This window comes from Rhincodon typus, chromosome 6, assembly GCF_021869965.1.
Source record: "Rhincodon typus isolate 14 chromosome 6, sRhiTyp1.1, whole genome shotgun sequence".
NCBI classification, from domain to species: Eukaryota; Metazoa; Chordata; class Chondrichthyes; order Orectolobiformes; family Rhincodontidae; genus Rhincodon; species Rhincodon typus.
Genome location: NC_063337.1, coordinates 84,439,586 through 84,462,614, shown reverse-complemented (window position 1 = coordinate 84,462,614; position 23,029 = coordinate 84,439,586). Strand labels below are relative to the sequence as shown.

General features: G+C 39.5%; 1 protein-coding gene across 1 annotated transcript in view; it reads right to left on the bottom strand.

Moving 5' to 3' along the window:
* Positions 1 to 23,029, bottom strand: part of dis3 (DIS3 exosome endoribonuclease and 3'-5' exoribonuclease) — a 48,371-nt gene that overhangs the window by 23,798 nt on the left and 1,544 nt on the right. The window contains exons 2-11 of the mRNA XM_048598406.1: positions 20,411 to 20,568; positions 18,687 to 18,883; positions 13,457 to 13,530; positions 11,352 to 11,519; positions 8,293 to 8,448; positions 7,554 to 7,667; positions 7,299 to 7,436; positions 5,184 to 5,330; positions 2,574 to 2,690; positions 39 to 140 (exon numbers count right to left, since the gene is read on the bottom strand). Coding sequence (XP_048454363.1) covers positions 39 to 140; positions 2,574 to 2,690; positions 5,184 to 5,330; positions 7,299 to 7,436; positions 7,554 to 7,667; positions 8,293 to 8,448; positions 11,352 to 11,519; positions 13,457 to 13,530; positions 18,687 to 18,883; positions 20,411 to 20,568 — 1,371 coding nt within the window. The remainder of the gene's footprint in view (positions 1 to 38; positions 141 to 2,573; positions 2,691 to 5,183; positions 5,331 to 7,298; positions 7,437 to 7,553; positions 7,668 to 8,292; positions 8,449 to 11,351; positions 11,520 to 13,456; positions 13,531 to 18,686; positions 18,884 to 20,410; positions 20,569 to 23,029) is intronic.

The following is a 23,029-nucleotide window of genomic DNA, read 5'->3' as shown; positions in this document are numbered from 1 at the left end:
ATCTATGATGATCATTATTAGAGTTGTAGGATCCTTACCTTGTCACAAAGATATACTGTGGTCCCTCGGTTTGCTGACTCCTGATCCAGAGCGTTACCAGGACGGATAAAATGGCTTACATCTGCTATATGTACTCCAACCTGTTTTTGAACATTCACAGATATATTACCATCCCTAAAGTGCTCAGACAACATTTCAAATCACATTCAAATTAAGGAATGAAATAAAACGGCCACTTACAACCTCATGTGGTATTGTAGAGCTGAAGACATTCAACCTCAATGTTTAAGAACATATTATGCTTTACAGTTTACCAAACTAACATGTTGCAAACATAAATAGATTAACAAGTTATAGAATACAAAATCATTTGGAGCATTAAGTCTCTGAAGTTCAGTTCTTGTCCCAACATTGTTCAGTGAATTATTTTGCTACATTGTACTATATAAAAACTATGCAATCATAACAGGCAGAAACAAATTAAGTTCAAGCACACCCAAGTATGTTGGCTAATCTTTCTAATTTAATAATATTGTAATCAGAAATTAAGGAACAAGCCACTTGATTGCTCAGTTTCGACATTAAGAGATTTCTGCCCAATTCTGCTCATTTCAATACTTGTACTATATTTTCCCATTTGCTGGAACTGAAGATAATCTGAACAATTGGTTCAGAGTTTCAATCAACTTGCTAACTATGTTAAATTCAAATGATAATGTATACGTGGACAATTGTTATTGCTTAAAATTAATACTTGACATAGAAAAGATACTGTTGGGGAGAGGTGTCAAAGCGCAGTCTCCAGTTCTGTGTTCAGCTGTACAAGTGACATTTATTCAGAGCTTTTTTACCACAACTGTGGGAGAGGCCAGAGACCGCACCTAATCTGGCTTTCACAAGGGGCCCTGTGGCCTCTTAAATACAGCTCAGATTGGAGGTCATGACACCCTAACTTTCCTAATAAAGTACAGGATATGTATACACGTTACAATGATTACACGCAACATTGACATTAGTACTTGCCACATCTCCTCTGATTTACACATCCAATCCGGTGGATACACGATCAATGATGGACAACTTAATGGTAAATTTTAAGCCTTCCCATTATCTCACGATGTTCATCAGATCCCCTAACACCTGTCTTCGAGCTCTTTTCAATATATCTTATTGACCACATTCCAAAAGGAATTGTTATGTCCCTTCCCAGATATTTGGCAGCTGCATTGTATACTTGATTGTTACAAAAAATTCCTTGAGGGAAGGAAACTGCCATCCTTACCTGGTCTGGCCTACATGCGACTCCAGACCCACAGCAATGTGGCTGACTCTTAACTGTCCTCTGGGCAATTAATACTGGCCTAGCCAGTGATGCCCTCATGCCATGAATGAATAAAAAAAAAGTTAGGTCATGCAATTCATATCCCTTACTGTCCTTAGTATAGGTGATTAAAAGGATGTTAATTTCAACCAGTTATAATATTTGTAATATCCGTTCTAACATAGTTACTTATCAAGTTATACATAGTTAAATCTAATACTATGATTCCGTGACAGCTTCCTTCTTATCCCATTTGAAAGAGTTAAACAAACCCAGACTCTGAGGTTCGAAGTGGCAATTGTTTGTTCTCTCGCAGTCTTAGTAGCCCTGATTCACAATTGTTTCTGCGCCCCCCCCTTGTCATGTGATGTGATTTGTCTCTTGCTGCTGTTACAAGGTTATCTTGTTTATACTTTTCTGTTGTTCTGCAGACAGAAAAACAGATCTTGGAAAGGTGTTTGTCGAAACCAGTCTCTCCATCCAGGGCGAACTATCTATAAAAATCTAATTCCTCAATATCTAATAAATTTAAACTTCTATTATTCTATATATGTGTCTGCTTTAATACATAACTACAATTACTTAAAATGCTTCATCTCAGGTAGGTCAAGCTTTCCCTTTCTATTTCACATAGAATCTCGAAATCTCAAATCAGATGGTTTTCATCTGAGCAACTCATCACAGTCTTACTGTTTGCATTCTAGTCCCATCTTGCTACACTCAGAGGCGTTGTGTAGTCTGTGGTGAAGGCCATGATCAGAGTTATATGAAACACTACATCAGCTAAAACTTCCTCCGACTGTCTGTGTCAGTTAACAAGAAAATCCCTAATAGCCATTTTGTCTTAATCAATCATGGGCAACAACAACAGATAGGTTAGATGGCACCAATACCAGGTGGAATTGAGAGTTGAAAATGTCTTATTATTCCATCTTTCAACTGAATGACTTCAATTTTTTATTTCAAACTTTGTCACATTAAAAATTACTAGTATAGAAAGCAATTGGATCATGTATTTTTATATTCTTATCTTATTACTTACTTACAACATTTGGGTTTCCAAGTAATGAAAACACTGGCTTGGTCGGTTCAGATTTTTTTTCTCTTTTGAGTACAGGTCATAAACCTGACTTTTCATTGAAAATGTTTGCTAAAAACCTTTTGCGCAATCTATATTTCTGCTCCAATTCAAAAAGAGATTTTCTTTACCAAGCGTGTAACAAGATTCAAATGTATATTTATCGGAATTTACCTCCAGATTTCCATTTTCTAACTCTCGACAATGCAGAGCATCATCAATATCAGTGCATCCAGGAGGATCCACACTGCAGATATAGAGATGTCGGAGGTCCATCCTCTTTTTTAAATCCTGCAATTGTACAGAATAGTTAATCAATTGATGGATCATGAGCTATATCTATGAAGAAATAACATCTATTTTTAAATCACATGCTAATTTCCAATGCTTAAGTTTTAAATGGCAAGTTGCAGACATACAAATACAAAGTTCACTGTTAAGAATCTAATGAAATTAAGCTAAATTGACAACTTTAGTAAGTCATTAAACTTTGGAGATCAGGCCCAAGACTGTACACAATTACAGCGAGCCACAATCTGGGGTAAAACAAGATGATCTGTTATGCAATATCATTCAAGATTCAAGGACATTTATAAAGAGAAAAGAAATACTGATATCATGGGTATTCATCCTTCATACAAACCAAAAGCCAGATGAAAAAGCCATTGGGTTAATAAATTTTACCTAACAGAGATTTGGCATTCAAAGTCAATATACAAATATGTTGCAAATTTGGTTAAAATGTCGCTGACTTCGAAGATAAAAAAGTGATGAGCTTTCATGTGCACAAATCAATGAGTGAATGAAAACGGACTTCCACCCAAGAAAGCTGCCAGATTTACCAATAGCTTGGAAAACCCATGCAACATTGGATAAAAATCAAAAACTGTTTGAAGATGAGGCTCACGACATCATATTTAAATAAATCAGAAACAAAAAACAGAAACAGCAGAAGGGTCACTGGACCCGAAACATTAATTCTGCTTTCTCTCCAGATACTCAGAGCTTCTAAGTTTCTCCAGCAATTTCTATTATTGTTTCTGATTTTCAGTGTCTATTGTTCTTTAGTTTTTATATTTAAATAAATGTTGGCTTAGCCAGAGAAGCCCACATCCAGTGTTAAAGAGTTTAAAAATAATATTACGACAAAATAACTTGCAGAGCAATATTTAACAGCACACAGTTGTGATCTGCTAACTGTGGATGAACTCAGAAGGACACAAAACTGTTAGTTAAACAATACTTGGGACAATTTGTTCCAGGAAGTAACGTACCTGCAAGATATCAAAGGAATAATGATGATAATGATCACAGGTAAACAAAGAGGTTGTTTATTCATTGAACCTCTAAGCCTTAAAATAAGCTATCAACACACCACGTGCATCAGAAAGGGGAGGGTAGTTGATATACAGAAGTCAGCTATGAACCATTAAGGACAAATTGTAGCCTATAGTGCAATCAGACCTGACAGTATATACGTGCCTTCACACTTATCGTATATTACATTTATATAAATGTATCTAGGTTAATTGCATTCATTTTACACAATAAAAACCTAATCAATACTAATGATTGAATTTAGACAGCTGTAAATCTCTTAAATGCTACGTGTTCGTTTATTGTGACTGAATCTGAGAGTATAACTGCTTCTGTAATCTTATATTCGAGGTCTCCAGCCCGTCATTTTTTTTAAGATATGCTGGAGTCCCTTGCTATAGCTAAGTAGTAAAAGCCACTTTGACACTCTATTGATCTCTGTCTCATCACTCTCTGATTTAAAGGTCAGGAGATAGCAGGGTTCATCACAGCCCAGAAATTCCTGCAACAGAGTGAACAAATAAAAGGTGCAACCTAACTCCTTCGGTTTTCTGAAGAAGGGTCCCGACCCGAAACATCAACTTTCCTGCTCTTCTAATGCTGCCTGGCCTGTTGTGCTCCTCCAGCTCCACACTCTTATCTCCTTCGGTTTAGGAGCATGACAATTGACCTGACTACTGTATACAAGATCCTGAATAGTCTTGACAAGGAGGTAGTAGAAAAATGATTTGTCTTGCTGGTGTGTCCAAAGTAGGGGGCACAGTTTAAAAATTAGGTATCACCGTTTTCAAACAGAGAGGAGATTTTGTTTTCCCTCTCGGAGGCCTGCGCAATTTTGGAACACCATGCCTCAGAAGGCAGGGTCATGAATGGTTTTAGGACAGAGGTAGATCTTGTTAGGCAAGGGAATTCAAGGTTAAAGGGATAAACAGGAATGTGAAATTTGAAACACAAATAGATCAGCCATGATTTAACTAAATGGCAGAGAAAACTCTTGTGCGTCAAATGGTCTACTACTGTTCCTATCTTGTATGTTTGTACGTATTAAGATGGCTATTCACAGACCTTCCAGATTCAGTTAAAGGCAGAAATGGGTTGATTTGTGTTAGTTAAGACATCACCCAGCCTACACCTACATATTTTTCTCTCTCAAAGGTATCCCCATGACAAAGCTCATATTCATTAGAAAATTATATTAGGCTCTGACGCAGCTTTGAAATGCTGTGCCAGTATGGCCTCTGTCTATTTTAACAGTCATCACAATAACACCATATTAAACTAGGCAATTTTTTTTTTTTTTTTTTTAAATTCCCTACTTCCCTCTGTAATTGTACCTGGTCGGGTTAATGTCTGACCTATTGCGATTTCTTTTCTTAAAGTGTAAAGTATGATAAGGAATGAAAATTTTGGTGAGCTGGACTTCACATCCTCTCCAGATTGATTGAACAGAGTTTAACATTTACAAACCTCTTCTGTGATTATCCATGGCATTTTGGGTAAAAAACTAAGAACAGCCTGTGAGAAAGGGTGGTGAGGAACATCATGCTCCAGCAGAAGAACTTCAGTTTCTGTTTCTTTATCCCCAGCATTTCCAAGACTTCTCACAAAGTGGCCCTGTTCAAATACAAACGCAGCACATAAATTTCTGGTTATTTTGTTGCCTTTTTCGAATTTGTTTCCCTTAAGATCCCCAAGTCTACTCAAATAATGATTCTGACAGCACCAACTACTTTCCATGTCTTCCTCAAGATGCTTTCTCATCAAACGTGTTTTCGAAAGGGAGTTACTGGACAAGTGAAGCAATGCTCAGTTGAATTTCCCTTTCCTATCCAGGAATGCCAAAGCCAAGCCAAGCACTCACACTGAGAATAGGGTGAGGACTGGAATCAACCTAAAATCATCTGGTGTGCGTGGCTGAGCTGGATACATTGTTTTTCAAATGACCACTGTGAAGACGAGCAATGCATCGCACACCCATCTTAAATGACTTTACATCTGAACATTTGCTTTTACAGTTGGGTTTTACAGCTCATATGCATTATGGTAGTTGTTAAAAAGCTGAAATAAGGAAGTAATCTTGCATTGCAGAAGTTTCTGACACAGATTTCATCACAGTGAGAAACACATTACATCAGAGGTAAAGTTTTATGTTTTCATACTGCATGTGAACATACGATTAAGAGGTAGGGAAGATGATATGTAAAGTCCATCATCTATTTACAACCGTCACCAATTGACAACCACAAAGTTGGAGCTGCTGGTCAATTTCATATACATTTCATGCCACTGCACACGAGCGAGAATGTACTTTTCAAACAGGAAATAGCAAAGTAGTTTTGGAGTAAAACAGACATTAATCTTGAAAACTTGCCAATGCTAAGAAAGGACTACTATTCAAAATTACTTCAAATCACAAATAAAGCCAATTAGCTTGCTTTTGTTCCCCTTCCAAACTGTTTAACAAGTGATTCACAGGCCTGGATTTTGCATGGAGCAGAATGGTGAGGATAACAAAGTTCACATTTTTAATGGCAAAAATCAGAGAGCAGTGAGAATAAGCCTATACAATCTAGCGTGGCAATTCAAAAACTTCTGTCTAGGTTTCTTGCTCTTCCAAAGATTGCAATATAACAGTATCTCAGCCATCAACTGAGCATTAAAGTCGACATAAGAGCATGAAATTAAGGTAAAACCAGTAGACAGGAATGAGTTAGGGCAGGTACAAAGAGGTGTATTTTTTTTTAAGCAACCTAATCAGTCTTAATTATTTTCACATAATTTCTCTAGAATTGGAGTATTTAATTCTATCAATGCAGAACCCCAGTCTTTCAGATTTAGTTCATGCTGTAGATTTATTTGGAAAACGCTTTCCTTTCTGTCTCTTCAATCATTGCCACATAATCCCAACTTTCTTTTCCTTGCTTTATCTGTTTTCTACATTTTATTTAAATCTAAATTGTATTTTCCAAAGTAAACTCGTGTCTCGGTAAGGATGCTTTAATCTGATTGCTTCTAAAATCTCACTATTTCTTGCCTTGCTCATGAACTCCACAGTTTCCCTCAGGTCTTAGATGTCTATAGATAGTGGGCCTCCAGTCAACAGCACATAAAAATCAATATGGGGTTGATGTTCATATAGGAACAGTGCTCGATGTTCATTTCACCACGGACCACAAAATCCAGCCCATAAGGTTGCTCTAACAAACCAATTAAAAGTATAATTTTTTTTTAAATGCAGTTGAGTTGTAACTGCCATGTTTCCCAATAACCAGTTACAAATTTTTAAAACAAACTTGCAATAATTATAATGTAATTATTCACCTTTTATTAAGGCAGTTATCAGGTATCACTTTCAGTTATCATTAATAGATTTTAGTAAGCATGAATTAAAAAGTGAAAACAGACAAGAGTATAGATCTCACTTAAAATGACATGTGCTTGAATAATTTATTACAATATTCAAACTCAGATAATTGATATAAACTGCTCAACTTTCCTTCTCAAGCTTTATATTATCTGAATATTTTTGCTAACAATCTTTCCCAGGCAAACAAACCAAGCATGTTGAACTGTTATACTTACATTGGGGTAGCGAGAATTTCTGGGCCAACCATCAATTACAACAATTACTCTCTGGTTCTCAAGGGCTGAGGATTGTCGTGTTTCTATTCGAATCCTAGGAATCCTGCGGTCTGCTGGTGTGAACAAGTGTCTTGTTGACTTGAAATGCAGATAGAAAATATAGGCACTAGTGATACAGATACAAAGTTTCAATTTAAGAATAATTTATTACATTACTTAAAATGCAGTAATATCCCCTTGCAAATATTCACTCACCTCCTTAATTTGTGACTTGGAAATCATGCCACAATATGGCCGCCAGTTCCTTTTAATTATCCCTACTACTTTACCAGTTGGCTTTGAACATGTTTTAGCTGTAACGTTCTTCAGCTTGAAGAGAAAACAAATGTTTTTTTAAAGAGCTCATATTAACTTTCAGATCGACATTCTTGATCTGAACAACTTTACCAGTTGAATCAAATTTTAAATATTTTCATGCATAATAATTTTTAATACTGATGACCTTTTCCTTTAATTTAAATTTACAAAAGATTGTCACTTGTATTCTATTAGAGCACCGAAATACAATAATGTACAGAAGCTATGCAGCAAGGGGACAGATCATTTAAATCTGACGCAGCTAAACAGAAGTCAATACCATTTGCAAAAACAATCACAGGCAGTTGTTTTGTAGGAAATAATGGCGGCTAGTCAAATATACCCCGAAAATCACTTTCTCCTAAATCTTTGGTCACCTATTTAGGTTTGTATTTACAAAATCGGTCCTTTGATACTAAAAGGTCCATAAACCCTCCTCACCTTGCCTAGAATCTTTAGTGGACAATAAGATGATTTTTACAGTTCCTACACAGATCCTCTTACTTTGAAACACTGTAATGGAGGGTTCGGTAAAGAATAAATCGTATTATTATGACAAGTCTGTATAAAGAGAAGTTTTATTTCTGAATAATTCTGAAAGCATTATAGTGAATGCATGCATCATTAGATCCCTTACAAGGCCTGCTCCTTCATCCTCATCAGCCTCAACTTGTCCTTCATCTTGAAGCACAATAGCTGATGGTGCCACCCACATCGCTTTGGGGAGCAGTTCTACTGCCACCACGTCTTCATGTATAGCTCGATTGAGATTCTTCAGCCCCTGTATAAGAATCTGTAAAATCACAAAAATAAAACAAATTTAATTTCCAGTAATCAAACTTCTGAAATATAATCTTCTGCAATATACTCTTCTGCAATTACCAAAAAAATAAAATCCAGTCATCAAATTTAGAAAAACAAAATATGTAATATGTCAAATATCTATCTTTATAGATATACTGCAACCACTCCAGTTTGGAATGCTTGGGACCAAATAATTTCTGGATGATAAAATTATGCGTTAAAATGCTTAATGACAAGTGTGTAAAGTAAGAATCACTAAGTGATTTTCCAGAATTGTAATAAAGATAAAACATCTGACAGCAGTATGAGATAACAAGGTGTAGAGCTTGATGAACACAGCAGGCCAAGCAGCATCAGAGGAGCAGGAAGGCTAACGTTTCGGGCCTAGACCCTTCTTCAGAAATGGTGGGGGGTTGGGGAAGGGGGTTCTGAAATAAATAGGGAGAAAGAGGGAGGCGGATGGAAGATGGATAGAGGAGAAGATAGGTGGAGAGGAGACAGACAGGTCAAGGGGGCGGGATGAGGTTAGTAGGTAGGAGATGGGGGTGGGGCTTGAGGCGGGAGGAGGGGATAGGTGGGAGGAAGGGACGAGCTGGGCTGGTTTTGGGATGCAGTAGGGGGAGGGGAGATTTTGAAGCTTGTGAAGTCCACATTGATACCATTGGGCTGCAGGGTTGCCAAGCGGAATATGAGTTGCTGTTCCTGCAACCTTCGGGTGGAATCGTTGTGGCACTGCAGGAGGCTCAGGATGGACATGTCGTCTGAGGACTGGGAGGGGGAGTTGAAATGGTTTGCGACTGGGAGGTGCAGTTGTTTACTGCGAATCGAGCGTAGGTGTGCCGCAAAGCGGTCCGCAAGCCTCCGCTTGGTTTCCCCGATGTAGAGGAGGCCACAACGGGAACAGCGGATGCAGTATACCACATTAGCAGATGTGCAGGTAAACATCTGCTTGATGTGGAAAGTCTTCTTGGGGCCTGGGATGGGGGTGAGGAGGGAGGTGTAGGGGCAGGCGTAGCACTTCCTGCGGTTGCAGGGAAAAGTGCCGGGTGTGGTGGGGCTGGAGGGGAGTGTGGAGCGGACAAGGGAGTCACGGAGAGAGTGGTCCCTCCGGAAAGCAGATAAGGGTGGGGAGGGAAAAATGTCTTTGGTGGACTGGACTTCACAAGCTTCAAAATCTCCCCTCCCCCTACCGCATCCCAAAACCAGCCCAGCTCGTCCCCGCCTCCCTAACCTGTCCTTCCTCCCACCTATCCCCTCCTCCTGCCTCAAGCCCCACCCCCATCTCCTACCTACTAACCTCATCCCGCCCCCTTGACCTGTCTGTCTCCTCTCCACCTATCTTCTCCTCTATCCATCTTCCATCCGCCTCCGTCTCTCTCCCTATTTATTTCAGAATCCCCTTCCCCTCCCCCATTTCTGAAGAAGGGTCTAGGCCCGAAATGTTAGCCTTCCTGCTCCTCTGATGCTGCTTGACCTGCTGTGTTCATCAAGCTCTACACCTTATTATCTCAGATTCTCCAGCATCTGCAGTTCCTACTATCTCTGACAGCAGTATGATTTTTTTTTAAAACGTATCCAAATACCATAGCATCCATGTTTCTGCTCTCAAAATGCTTGTGCTAAAATGGTGCTGAACAGTTAAGCAGTAAGTTCACAAGTTCATTAGAGTCTATATTAAAACAAAACTTTCAAATGATTGGTGTTTTCAAACAGATTTCCAGATGAGACAGGCTGTAATCTATCACATATTGTTTGCATATTCAAAGCAGAGGAAAGGCTAGGGGAGTACTTAAGATACAAAGTACAGTGACACATTTAGATTTTCAAAACCAGTGGGTTGTGAGGTCCAAAAGGATGAAATATTTTATAACATTGGTCTACCAAAATCTGCTATTAACCACCTCTCCCATCTCAGCAGAGTTCATGTTCCCCTCTCTCAAGCTAAAAAAAAAGTCACAAATGCACCAATAATTGATTCCAACTAACTTCAAGGTGCGTGTAGGAGTTATGCAGTAATAAGGGAACAAGCTAAGCGAGTGAATTTTTCCACAACAAAATTTACCTCGCACTTAAAAGAAAATGTTTGGCAATTCTGAAATGCTGTCATTTATGAAGCATCCAACAGTGGAGAAATTCCAGAGGTAACATGGAATGTACAACTGATTTCTAGCTGTGAGATAAAGATAACATTGGGCTAGTTAAGACGTGATTTACAAAATTCACAAAATAGGCAACGGTAGAGCTCAGAACATAATTCTCAGGCACTGATCAGAAAATACTACTACTTTTTTCCATGTGAATCTTTCAGCTCCACACAGCATATTTATTACTCAATTCGAACTTCATCATTTTACTGACAATTTATACTGTTGATAAAGGAAGTGGACTACTAATTTGATGCAAAATCTTACACAGCTAGAGATTATGATTTCCACTGCTTAATGTGGATTTACATTGAAAATAGGCACAGCATGAAGCCATTCTGCCCTTCTAACCTGTTCCGTATCCAACTCAGTGCCCTCATTCCTGCTTTCTCCACAAACACTGAAAACTATAGCCCGAGGAACTATGTCTATCTTCTTCTTGAAAACATTCAGTGTTTTGGCTTCAACTGTTTTCTGTGTCAGAGAATTCTATAGGCTCAACATTTTCTGGGTGAAGAAGTTTCTCATCGCGACCCTAAAATACCCTTATGCTGACATTGAGACCCTCAGTTATGGGTGTCCCAGTCATCGAGAACGTCCTTGCTTCCAAGATGCCAAGTTTGAAATGCTGGGAATCACCCATATCTCTCCACCTCTTTGCTTCTCCTCTACCAATACACAATTTCCAATGACAGGTTTTAGAAAGATGGAATGTCATTAAGACAATTGAAGAACTGAGCAGAATTACATCTTTGTTTTCTCCTTCTTCTCCATGGATCCAGACTGTAGCTTCCAGATAGTTGTCCCTGTTCGCACGGAAAGTCCCCTGGAAGTAGCGATTAGACTTTAAACCTTGCTGTATTTTGGATAAAGGCAGATGTTCTGTGAAGATCAGCTTACCACTGTCAATGTCATTCTACAGTGAAAGAAAATATTACTTTTGGTTATATTATGCAGACAAGTTAACCGTATTTGAACGCAACAATTTTGAATTCATACATTTGAAGTCACTGCACGTTAGATGATATTTCAACACATTTTCTGCACCAAGTAAAAAAAAAACCTGAATCAACATCCTTCATTTCAGCACTACTGAGGTTGTTGACTTGCTCGCCGAGCTGGCTTGTTCTCGTTCAGATGTTTCGTCGCCATGCTAGGTGACATCATCAGTGGAGCCTCCTATGAAGCGGTGTTATTCTACTCCCCTTGGAATTTATACTGTTTGATCTGTTATGGTGAGTAGTGCCATTTCCAGTTTTGATCTGTATGGGTTTGTATACGGGATCCAATTCCATGTATTTGTTGATTGCGTTATGGGTGGAAAACCATGCCTCTAGGAATTCCCGTGTGTATCTATGTTTGCCTTGGGCTGCTATGGTTACCTTGTCCCAGTTGAACTGATAGCCTTCATTGTCTGAATGTACCGACATTAAGGAGAGTTTGTCATGCCGTTTTGCTGCTACCTGATGTTCATGTATTCTGATGGCTAGTTTCCTTCCTGTCTGTCCTCCTGTTGTTGTCTGTTTAGTAGGCATCTGCGGATGAAGTTGCGGGGATATCCATTTATAACGAGGATTTATAGCGTGCCCTAAAACACTGGCCACACTGCCAGATATCAAGAACATATCGGAACTGACAACAAGACTCCTAAGACCACTAGGAATCATGGTGGCCAACAAGCCCATAGCCACTCTATGACAAACACTTACAAGGATTAAAGACCCCATTCCCACAACATGCAGAACCAATGTGGTTTACAAAATACCAAGCAACGACTGCCACAAACATTACATCGGACAGACAGGAAGGAAACTAGCCATCAGAATACATGAACATCAACTAGCAGCAAAACGGCACAACAAACTCTCCTTAATATCGGTACACTCAGACAATGAAAGCTATCAGTTCAAATGGGACAAAGTAACCATAGTAGCCCAAGCCAAACATAGATACCCAGGGAATTCCTAGAGGCATGGTTTTCCACCCATAATGCAATCAACAATCACACAGAATCGGACCCCATATGCAAATCCATACAGATCAAAACCGGAAACGGCACTACTCACCGTAATGGACCAAGCAGTATAAATTCCAAGCGGAGTAGAATAACACTGCTTCATCGGAGGCTCCACTGATGATGTCACCTAGCATGGTGATGAAATGTCTGAACAAGAACAAGCCAGCTCGGCGAGCAAGTCAACAACCTCACCCACAACCCGAGCTATAGATCTTTGCCAAAACTTTAAGCAGCACGATTGCTGCAGTATAATAACCACAAAGGCTGCAGCAGATCAACTTAAAAAGTCCATCAACATTTTTCAGGGTATGGAGAGGAGAGCAAACATCCATCTTTCTCAGAAGACAAAAAAAAAGGTTTTAGCATATTTGGACATTATGAAGTTCTTACTTCGTTAACAAGAGCAATTTTCATTAGAAAATTACCTATTAAGGCTCGAAACAAAATAAAATCGTAGTCATGTTGGTAATTTAATTGTTTATGCACTTTTACATTTTTGTTTTAGTTTTGACGTTATTAAGTTTATAGATGTATACATCAGCTGCTGTACTGATTAAAATGTAAAAATAGAATCTCCACTGAATCAGCCGACAGTGCATCAACGGAAAACAGAATATATTATAGGACATATTTAACACTTCATGTCAGCTAAGATTTATGTCGCGCAAGATCTTGAAAAGAAAAGGATTCTCAATCCAATCAGTCACTTACAGTGATTGTAAAACTGACAGCATCACTGGAGTTTTCCTTTGTAAAGGATCACAAAATAACATTTCAAAACCTCTCTCCTCCCTTATACCCTGCCCCACAGAGCAATGTTTCAGAACAATACTTACAGTTGCACCTGAAACACAAGCCAGACGATCAACTAGTTCAGGATTCCCAACTAAACTCTTGACATATTCATCACCTAAGGAAGGTTGAAGAAAAAGTGATCACAACTGAACAATGCAAAATTTTAAACCATTCCAAATGGAGAAACACATAACAGTTATAATGTGAATTAAAATATTCAAACATTTCAGGTGGTAAAGTTGTGGCCCGATGAAGTAGTCACATCTCTAGTACAAATATTTTATAATTACCAAAATCATTATTTTAGTAATCCACAAGAACGATTGCTATTCCATTATTAATTCTCATGTTTTTAGTAACTGGAATCTTGCAATACGTATTATTATTGGCTTTAGGATACTTTAAAATGGGACCTGAACTAGTTGGCTTTACTCAAAAGATTATTATTTAAAGTTGGCAAATCTTTCCTTGTTAATTCAATTTCAGCTACTTATTCCTATTCGATTATTCTTTGTCGCTTATATTTGACATCTTATATTTACGCTAAAAGAAGTTTGCTGTACTATTTTAATTATTTTAGAAAACTTGTTAGAATGAAAATTGTGCAAAAGATACTACCAGAACTCCCAATGCATTAATAAGAAGTCAATGGATGACAAGGCTCCACCTTGTGGTAGTGACAAGAAAATAATAGTTTAGGATTATGGCCCATGTTAGGAAACAGAGACAGGCTGTCAAATCAAATCAGCCCCACTTTCTCGGTATTTACAACACAGTAAAAATTAAAATACTCAAAGACCTTCAAAACTGACCTCAATGGTTCATAACCACACTTTTTTAACTAACTAACACCAGACCTTACGGATAACCGATACCAGGTTTATAATGTAAATAAAAGATTTAACAATTTATAATTAATATAATAGCTTTAGCACAGCAAAATTAAACCACAAGGTAATCTAATTAATGTCAAAGGTTTAAACCCAATCTGTTTTAATTCTAGCCTTCACTTTCACAGAAAGATGGACACACATTTAGGGGATTAATCAAAAGGGAAAAATAAATGATATGTAACTGCCCAGTTCTTTTAAACTGTTTCCAAGATTTATAACTCACAGGCAGGAACTATGCTTACTTTCTGATGACACTGATGCTTGTAGATAGTAGGCTCCGAGGAATACTTGTTTATTCTTATAACTGAAGTTCTATTCTCTAAACATTTAATACGTTGGCAATGACAGAAAAACCCCAGGAAGCAATCATACCTCCCAGCCTATGGCTTCTGCAGGCATAATCTTTCTGACTTATAACATAGTTCAAAAACCAGTTCAAATTCTGGCCTTTCTTTGTCAGACTGCTTGTCTCCCTATAAGGTCCCAGTTAACATTCAACATCTGCTTGAACACAAGGCCTCTCTGGAGTCAAAACATCTATAGCACTTTTTAAACAAGAACAAACCTGAATTTAAATTTCAGCCCTGGCCTCGTGAACAAATAACAATTTGTTTAAGAGATAACAAGGTGTAGAGCTGGATAAACACAGCCGGCCAAGCAGCACCAGGGAAGCAGGAAAGCTGACGTTTCCGGTCTGGACCCTTCTTCGGAAATGGGAGAGGGGAAGGGGATTCTGAAATAAATAGAGATTTTGTTCTCTTTTTATTTTTATAAAGCAATCCGCAGCTCACAGTCCAAAGGCCATCTTCAGATCTCAGTTCAACTCCAAATCAAAAATGGTAAAACAAACTAAAGTGAAATAAAATAATGAAAAGTCAGTGAGGGTACTAACACACAGCAACACTGAAGAAATGGCAATCTATTTCCAGGTCAAAATGGCTTGGACAGGAAGTTACAAATAGTAGTGTTCCCAAACATCTGCTGCCTCGGCCTTCTGGATGTCAGTGGCCATGGGTTTTGGAGATGTGGTCAAAGGAGCCTTGGTGAATTTCTGCAGTGCATCTTGTAGAAAGCACACACTCTGCAACTGAGCATTGATGGTGGAAGGAGTTAATGTGGATGCAGTGCCAATCAAGCTGGCTACTTTGTCCTGAATGGCGTCAAGCTTCTTGAGTTTTGTTGGAGTTGCACTCATCCAGGCAATCGGGGAAGTATTTCATCATATTCCTGACTTATGACTTGTAGATGGTGGACAGGCTTTGGGATTCAGGAGATAATCTACTCACTGCAGGATTCCAAGCGTCTGACATTCTCTTGTAGTCACTGTATTTATATGGCTAGTCCATGTCAGTTTCTATCCACTCTGATCGAACCCCAAGGATTTGAAACTGCCAGATTCAGTGATAGTAATGCTGTTGAATGTCAAGGGATAACAGTTGCAATGCCTCTTGTTGGAAGTAGTCATTGCCTGGCATTTGTGGGGTATAAATACTAGAATCGTAGGATCCATATAGTGTGGAAACAGGCCCTTCGGTCCAACAAGTCCACACTGACCCTCAGAGCATCCCACCTAGACCTATCCCTCATTACCCATCTAATGTGCACATCCCTGAACACTATGGGCAATTTATTTCGGCCTGCCACCTAGCCTGCACATCTCTGGTCTGTGAGGAAACCCACGCAGATACGGGGAGAATGTGCAAACTCCACACATACAGTCATCTAAGGCTGGAATCGAACTCGGGTCTCTGGTACTGTGAAGCAGCAGTGCTAACCACTGAGCCACCGTGCCGCAATTTAAATTTGTCAGTCCATGACTGTTAATTGCCTAGGTCTGACTATATTTAAACTTAGACTGCTTTATCTGAGGAGTCGTGAGAAGTGCTGTACATTGTTTGCGAATGAACGCATATCCCTATTTCTGATCGTAAGTTGGAAGGTCACTGATGAGCACCTGAAGATGGTTGGGCCTAGTACAGTCACCTGGTCAACACCTGAAGATATGGCATAGAGTCATATAGCATGGAAACAGTTGGAGATGCGAGGACTGACCTCCAACAGCCAAAACCATCTTTCTTTGTGCCAGGTATGATGGCAATCAGTACAGAATTTCACCCCCAATTCCAATTAATTCAATTTTGCTATGTCTCTTTGATGCCATATTTTGTCAAACACTGGTTTGATGTCAAGCTGAGTCACTCTCACTTCACCTCTGGAGTTCAGCTGTTTAGTTCATGTTTGTACTAAAGACTGCAATGAGGTCAAGATTTGAGTAACCCTGGGAGAACCCAATTGAGCATTACTAATCAGGATAAGCAAGTACTGTTTGACTGCACTGCTGTTGACACTTCTATCACTCTATTGATGATCAAGAGTAAACTGATGGGGGCAGTAATTGGCTGGGTTGGATTTGTACTGTTTTGCATGTACAGGGCACACCTGGGTCAAGATGGATCATCCACTTGTCACTTCTGACTGAAAACTCTGCAAATGCTTAGCCTGATCTTTTGCAGTAACAAAATCATTGAGGACGGGGATATTCGCAGAACCTCCACTGAACTGTCCAACACCATTTACAACTGAATAGAGACACTGAAGAGCTTAAATCTCATCTATTAATGATGGAATTGTTTAAAAGCTCTCTAACATTTGCTGCTAGGCACACAACAATCCTGTGCTGTAGCTTCATCAGGTTTATTAACAATTCCTCCTGCAGTGGACACTCTGACTGTTGAACCAATATGATCGCTGTCCGGGGTCTTGCTGAAGTTTTGCTCAGCTTGAGGCCGCATATGAAGGTTGTATAATGGATGTAGTCTTTTGGTGTATTTTTGGGTGACCATGGCAAACCTTCTTGCTGGTTACTGCCTCTGGAATCCACTTGTTGGGGCTTGTCTTTATGGCTGACAGTGGGCCTTTGGCCTTGCACTCTTTGCCTGGCCAGCGGGGTGTCAGCTGTGTCTTGTAACACTGGCATTTTTATTTGCCTCACCCATTAATGGTGACCTCAAGCTCCTGTGATGGATCATGGCTTATTACTGGTGGAACAGTGAAGAGATGCTGGTTCTTGACCAGGCTGGGGATGGAGGATGATGGCTGCTTTGCTCTGGAGTATGATGGATCTCCTTCACTGTACTGTTGACTGTGGGTTGGAGGGTCTTGCTGTTCTAGCTACAGACTCTAGGTAGTTTGGGACTGCAGAGTTCGATCATAGCCAGTGCTCTGCAGGCTCCAGGTTGGTGTACGGCAGACGGCATATTGTAGCTGCCAAGCTCAGTTGTTCCTGGCACCTTATGGTACTCTCCATTGTGTCTGAATGGGTCCTGGGGACTGTGGCAAACCTCATCACCCCTCGGGGGCAGTGGCCGTCAGTAGGTGGTGATGATTGTGCGAGGCATTCTGGGGCTGATCGGTGAGGAGTGCTTGCTGCAAACCACGGACAACAGTACAGCATTAAGACAGACCTCAAGTCAGAAAGGTGGCAATGGATTTAATTCTAAACAAGGTACAGATTGACAAAATTAGTGCCAACTGGGTCAGGCACTGAAATAAACAACATTAAAACAATTCTTATGATGCTCAATATCATTTCTGGTCCTAATAATTTCTTGAATTTAAAGCAAAACAATGTTACAAAGGGCAATGGGGACTCTCAATACTGTAGCAGTCCACGTTTGTAATGCAACAAGACCTAGACAACATTCAGGCATAGACCGATAAGCTGTAAAGCCACATTTGTGCCATACACTATGCCAGGCAATGGCAATGACAATGACAATCTTCTCCGACAAGCAAGTACCTAACCACTGCCCTTTATATTTAGCCACATAAATATTGACCCTAGAAACGCAGGTTAATGGATAGAAATTCTTTGGTGAGTAACCCACCTCCTGACTCTCCAGAGCCCATCCGCCAACCACAAGACTGGATTGCGATGGGATGCTCTCCACTAGCCTGGATGAGTGCTGGTTCAAAACTACTCAAAACGCAAGACACCAACCATACAAAGCCAGTTGCTTAATGGGCATTCACCACTTTCAGTATTCACTTCTTCTAACAATGGCAGCAGCATGTACCACCAACAAGATGCAGTGGCATAACTCGTGCAGGTTCCTTTAACAGTACCATCCAAGAAGCAATACAACAGTATCAAGACGTAACTGGTAAACCAACTATCCTAATTTGTTCATATGCCTGTCACACACCCGTGTCTGGAATTTGTCTAGGTACTTGCTCTTCTCAATCCATTTTATATAATGAGAAACCACTCACTACTATAGATGTCTGTTCTAGTGAGCAAAAATTTTAATTTTTAAGAAGTATATATTGAAGAAGGCAATAATACTTCAGTAGGGCCTGATTACAACTCCATACTTACATGTAAATGCTACCAGGCCATCTTCCACAGCACGCTCTTTGTTTTTTCTGTCATTTGTTATCAAGATAACCTGAAGTTGCAGAGTGTTGTTTTGTGATTTTTTTAGATGTTCATTATACCACTTCACTGCTATCCGTATTGCTCGGTCGTTCCTGTCATTTGCACTTTCACCTTGCTCTTGCTCTATATACGTATCTCTGAGGAGGCAACATACACCAAATGTCATGGACTTTATTCAAAGTGGATTAATACTGAATTTTCAACACTCTTAAAAGCTACATAAATCTTTTGTCAAAATAATGAAACTGCTTTGAAAGTCCTAATTATATCCATTGATTTGATGGAGAGAAAGGAACAAAACTAGTGGCACGTGGGTTTTGCATGTATGAGAGGGTTTAATGACTGGGTTGGCAGTATTGCTGCAGAGAGAGTAAAGACAGAGAATCTCTGGAGTAAAAATAGGAATTTGTTTGCTTTGGGAGAGCTTTATGAACAGACAAATTAAGCATTGAAGTGTATTGGCCAGCTTTCAGTTAGAAGTATCACAAATTGACTTTTTTTTTTGCTAGGAAATGGGTTACCAGAGTCATAGAATCATAAGAGTGCCTACAGTTCAAAAAGAGGCCATTCAGCCCATCTGGTTTGCACTGCCCCTGCCTCCGCCCCACCGCCAAAGAGCATTCCACCCAGCAATCTCCACCCCATCCCACACTATCCCCGCATTTAGCGTGGATATTCCAGCTAGCCTGTATATTCCTGAACAATATGGGACAATTTAAAATGGCAAATCCACCTAAGCTCTAATCGTTAGACTTCAGAAGGAAACAGCAGCGCCCGGCAGAACTCCACGCAGACACGGGGAGAATGTGCAGACTCCACACGGACATTCACCCAAGGCTGGAAGTGTAATCAGGTGCCTGGCTCTGTGAGGCAGCAGTGCTAACCACTGAGCCACCATGTTGCCCTCAGGGAATGTAAGAATTTTAGCTTGAAAGTTCCAGACACAAACTGTTACCTAAGATGTGAAGGGGTTGTTTGAAGTTGAAAAATTCTAAGCTAAGTTGTGTGAATAATCAAAGAAGCTATCAAAATCTCAAGACCAGAAATTGAAAGAAATAATCAAGTCAAGCCTATAGATGTGACAGAGAAGGGACTTATCTCGAGTGTTTGGAGTATTGCAAAGTGATGGTGTTGGTATGGATGGAATTGCATTTTTACAGCATATTTTGCAATATTTCAATTTTTTATATGAAAATAGCTTGGTTAATTCTATTTTACCTTTTCTTTTGCACTATAAGCTTCAGTTTTATTATTAGAACCAGATCTGCAACATGGTTTGCTTGTGTTTCAGTTAAAAAATATATAATCTATCAGGACAGAATTCAGACTGGGATCTGACTTGTTCAGTAGTAACATCAGCTGGAATTATAACAAGAGACAGAAAGTATATTTGATTTCTAGTAGTTATTTAACAAATTCCAAAATCAGAAAAATATTGTAATTTCCCTCTAAAATAAATTTCTAATTTCAATATCATCAAACAGTTTACTCAATAATACTGCCTTCATTGTGAACAGTACTTCATCCTCTCAAATTTTGGAGGAAATAGCCAATGAAATCAGTCAGATAAGAGACATAAGGAACATTACAAAACACCATGTTTTCTGAATCAGATTAAAACCCAAGCACTAAATTATAAACCTCTATGATTTATCTTTTCTTACTTGTGATGTTCATTTGTGAAAGTGTAAAAATGTTTTTCAGGATTGTTAATCACGTCCTTAATTCTTTTGTATACAGGAGCACTTCGATGCCTGACTTCTTGTAGCACCGTCTGTAGGATCACCACATTCTGGATTGCAGGATCCTCAAGAATATCAATCTAATAATGAAAAAGACAGTTTTGGACCCAAAAGAATGGCAATTATAAAACTATTTGAAATCTACAAGTTCACATGCACATAAATTAGACACCATGCAGCAACATTTTGTTTCTTTTCAGGAGTCACGTGTTCATTGAATTTAACTGCATAATCATTCACAACATAAAACAGAAAGACAAACAGATGCAAAAAATCAGAGGCATTTGGTTGTATTCTCACTTCTTAAATCAGAGGACTGGGGCTTCCATAGATTTCAGCAGATCTGGAACACTGTTTTGTCAGAAATGCTGTCTATTTGGTGAAATGCTAAACTGGCTTCTTCCAGTCCTCTCCGGATGAAATAAAAGGCTGAAGAACAGGGGAGTTATCCCTTGTACCTTGAGTGACTTGAAACTTTAGTTAATATCACAAACAAAATCTTGTTATTAACAAATTTTCTTTCAACAAAGGAGCAATATCTATTGCTTCCAATTAGAAGTTCAATTTTAGCTTCAGCATTTTCTTTACAGATGCCTAGCTCTTCATATGAACTGGACGCATCAGCAAACCACTAAAAGACAAAGAAATTTGGATGCCAGAAATCCAAAACAGAAACAGAAATTGTTGATGAAACTCAACAGGTCTGACAGCATCTGTGAAGAGAATGAAAGCAGAGTTTATGTTACAATATATCACCTTTTCCTAGCTACAATCAGTACTGAAGAAGGGTAACAGGACTTGGAAATGTTAACTCTGCTTTCTCTCCACTTAATACACAGAAACAAAAAGCAGAGACTAGAAAACCAACTGAATCAGATGCCTTGAGGGGGGTGGTAGTTACCACCTTTGCCTCAGAGTCAATTGGGTTCAGGGCTTGAGCACTAAAATCAAGGCTGATACATCAGACCAGGACTGAGGGAGCAGTGCACTGCCAAAAATGCCATTACTCATAGGAGACCTGACATCAGGGTCCCAACAGGTGGATCTTAAAAAAAAACCATGGCACTATTCCAAAACTATAACAGGCAAATTACCCCAATTTCCTCACCAATATTTCTCTCATACATTTCTCTGGGACCAAGGATGACTTGCTTCTACTCTGGTTGAGGTAGCTGAAAGTTCAAAACACGATCTGGCGACTGGCGCCAGTGGTGCTAGGATGTTTGGGCAATAGAGTTACTCAGTTATAGATTGTCCTCCTCGATGCCTTGACTTCACCTCCACAAGTTCCAAAGTCTCTAGATCTGTTTGGTGCCACCGCAGATGTGTTAGCTCCCTCTGAGAAATGGCACTTTTGGCAGTGGACTGCTCCCTCTGTGCCGGTTTTGTTGCTGAAGATCACAGCTTGCACAACAAATTCCTGAGCGAAATCTTACAATTTTTGAGCCAGATATATCGCAGATCATCACAGCTGATGCAGTCAAACGCTTTCATAGTCCCAGAAATGGTAGTATCGAACAGGGATATTTTTCAGTCATTACTACCTTTGGACCATCTCCGAAAGTCCCTGGTATGCTCTCCTCTGCCCACGTGAAAAGGTATGAGGTTGCATAGACTAGCATTTAAATTTCTGATGAGAATCAATTTTTTGCCTTCTTGCACTCGGGTTAGTGACTGTTCAGGTTCACTGAAGGATCTCTCGGTCTCGTCTGCTGCCTCAAACGTCAGAGCATGTGTGCTAATGACAGGAACAATTCTTCACTATCTTCAATTCTTCACGAAAACTTACAGAGTCAGATTCATACAGCATGGAAACAGACCTTTCGGTCCAACAAGTCCATGCCAGCCATGTTCCCAAACTAAACTAATTCTACCTGCCTGCACTTTGCCCATATCTGCCCAAATCTTTCCTATTCATGAACTTATCCAAATGTCTTTTAAATATCGTAACTGTATCCGCATCCACCGCTTCATCAGCAGTTCATTCCACACATGAACTATTCTGTGTCAAAAAAAAAGTTGCCCCTCATGTCCTTTTTAAATCTTTCTCCTCTCACCTTAAAAAGTGCCCCCTAGTTTTGAACTCCCCCGCCTTAGGGAAAAGATCCTTGTCATTCACCTTATCTACACCTCACATGATTTTATTAACTTCTAAAGGTTACCTCTCAACCTCCTAGGCTCCAGTGAAAAAAGTCCCAGCCTTTGCAGTCTATTTTTCTATCTCAAATCCTCCATGCACGGCAACATTCTGGTAATTTTTTTTCTGATCCCTCTCCAGTTTAATAATATCCTTCCAATAACAACGACTAGACATGCACACAGTACTCCAGAAGAGGCTCACCGATATCCTGTACAACCTCAACATGACATATGAGACAGAGATAGTAGGAGCTGTAGATGCTGGAGAATCTGAGATAACAAGGTGTAGAGCTGGATAAACGCAGCAGGCCAAGCAGCATCAGAGGAGCAGGAAAGCTGACGTTTCAGGCCTTCTGAAGAAGGGTCTACACCCGAAACGTCAGCTTTCCTGCTCCTCTGATG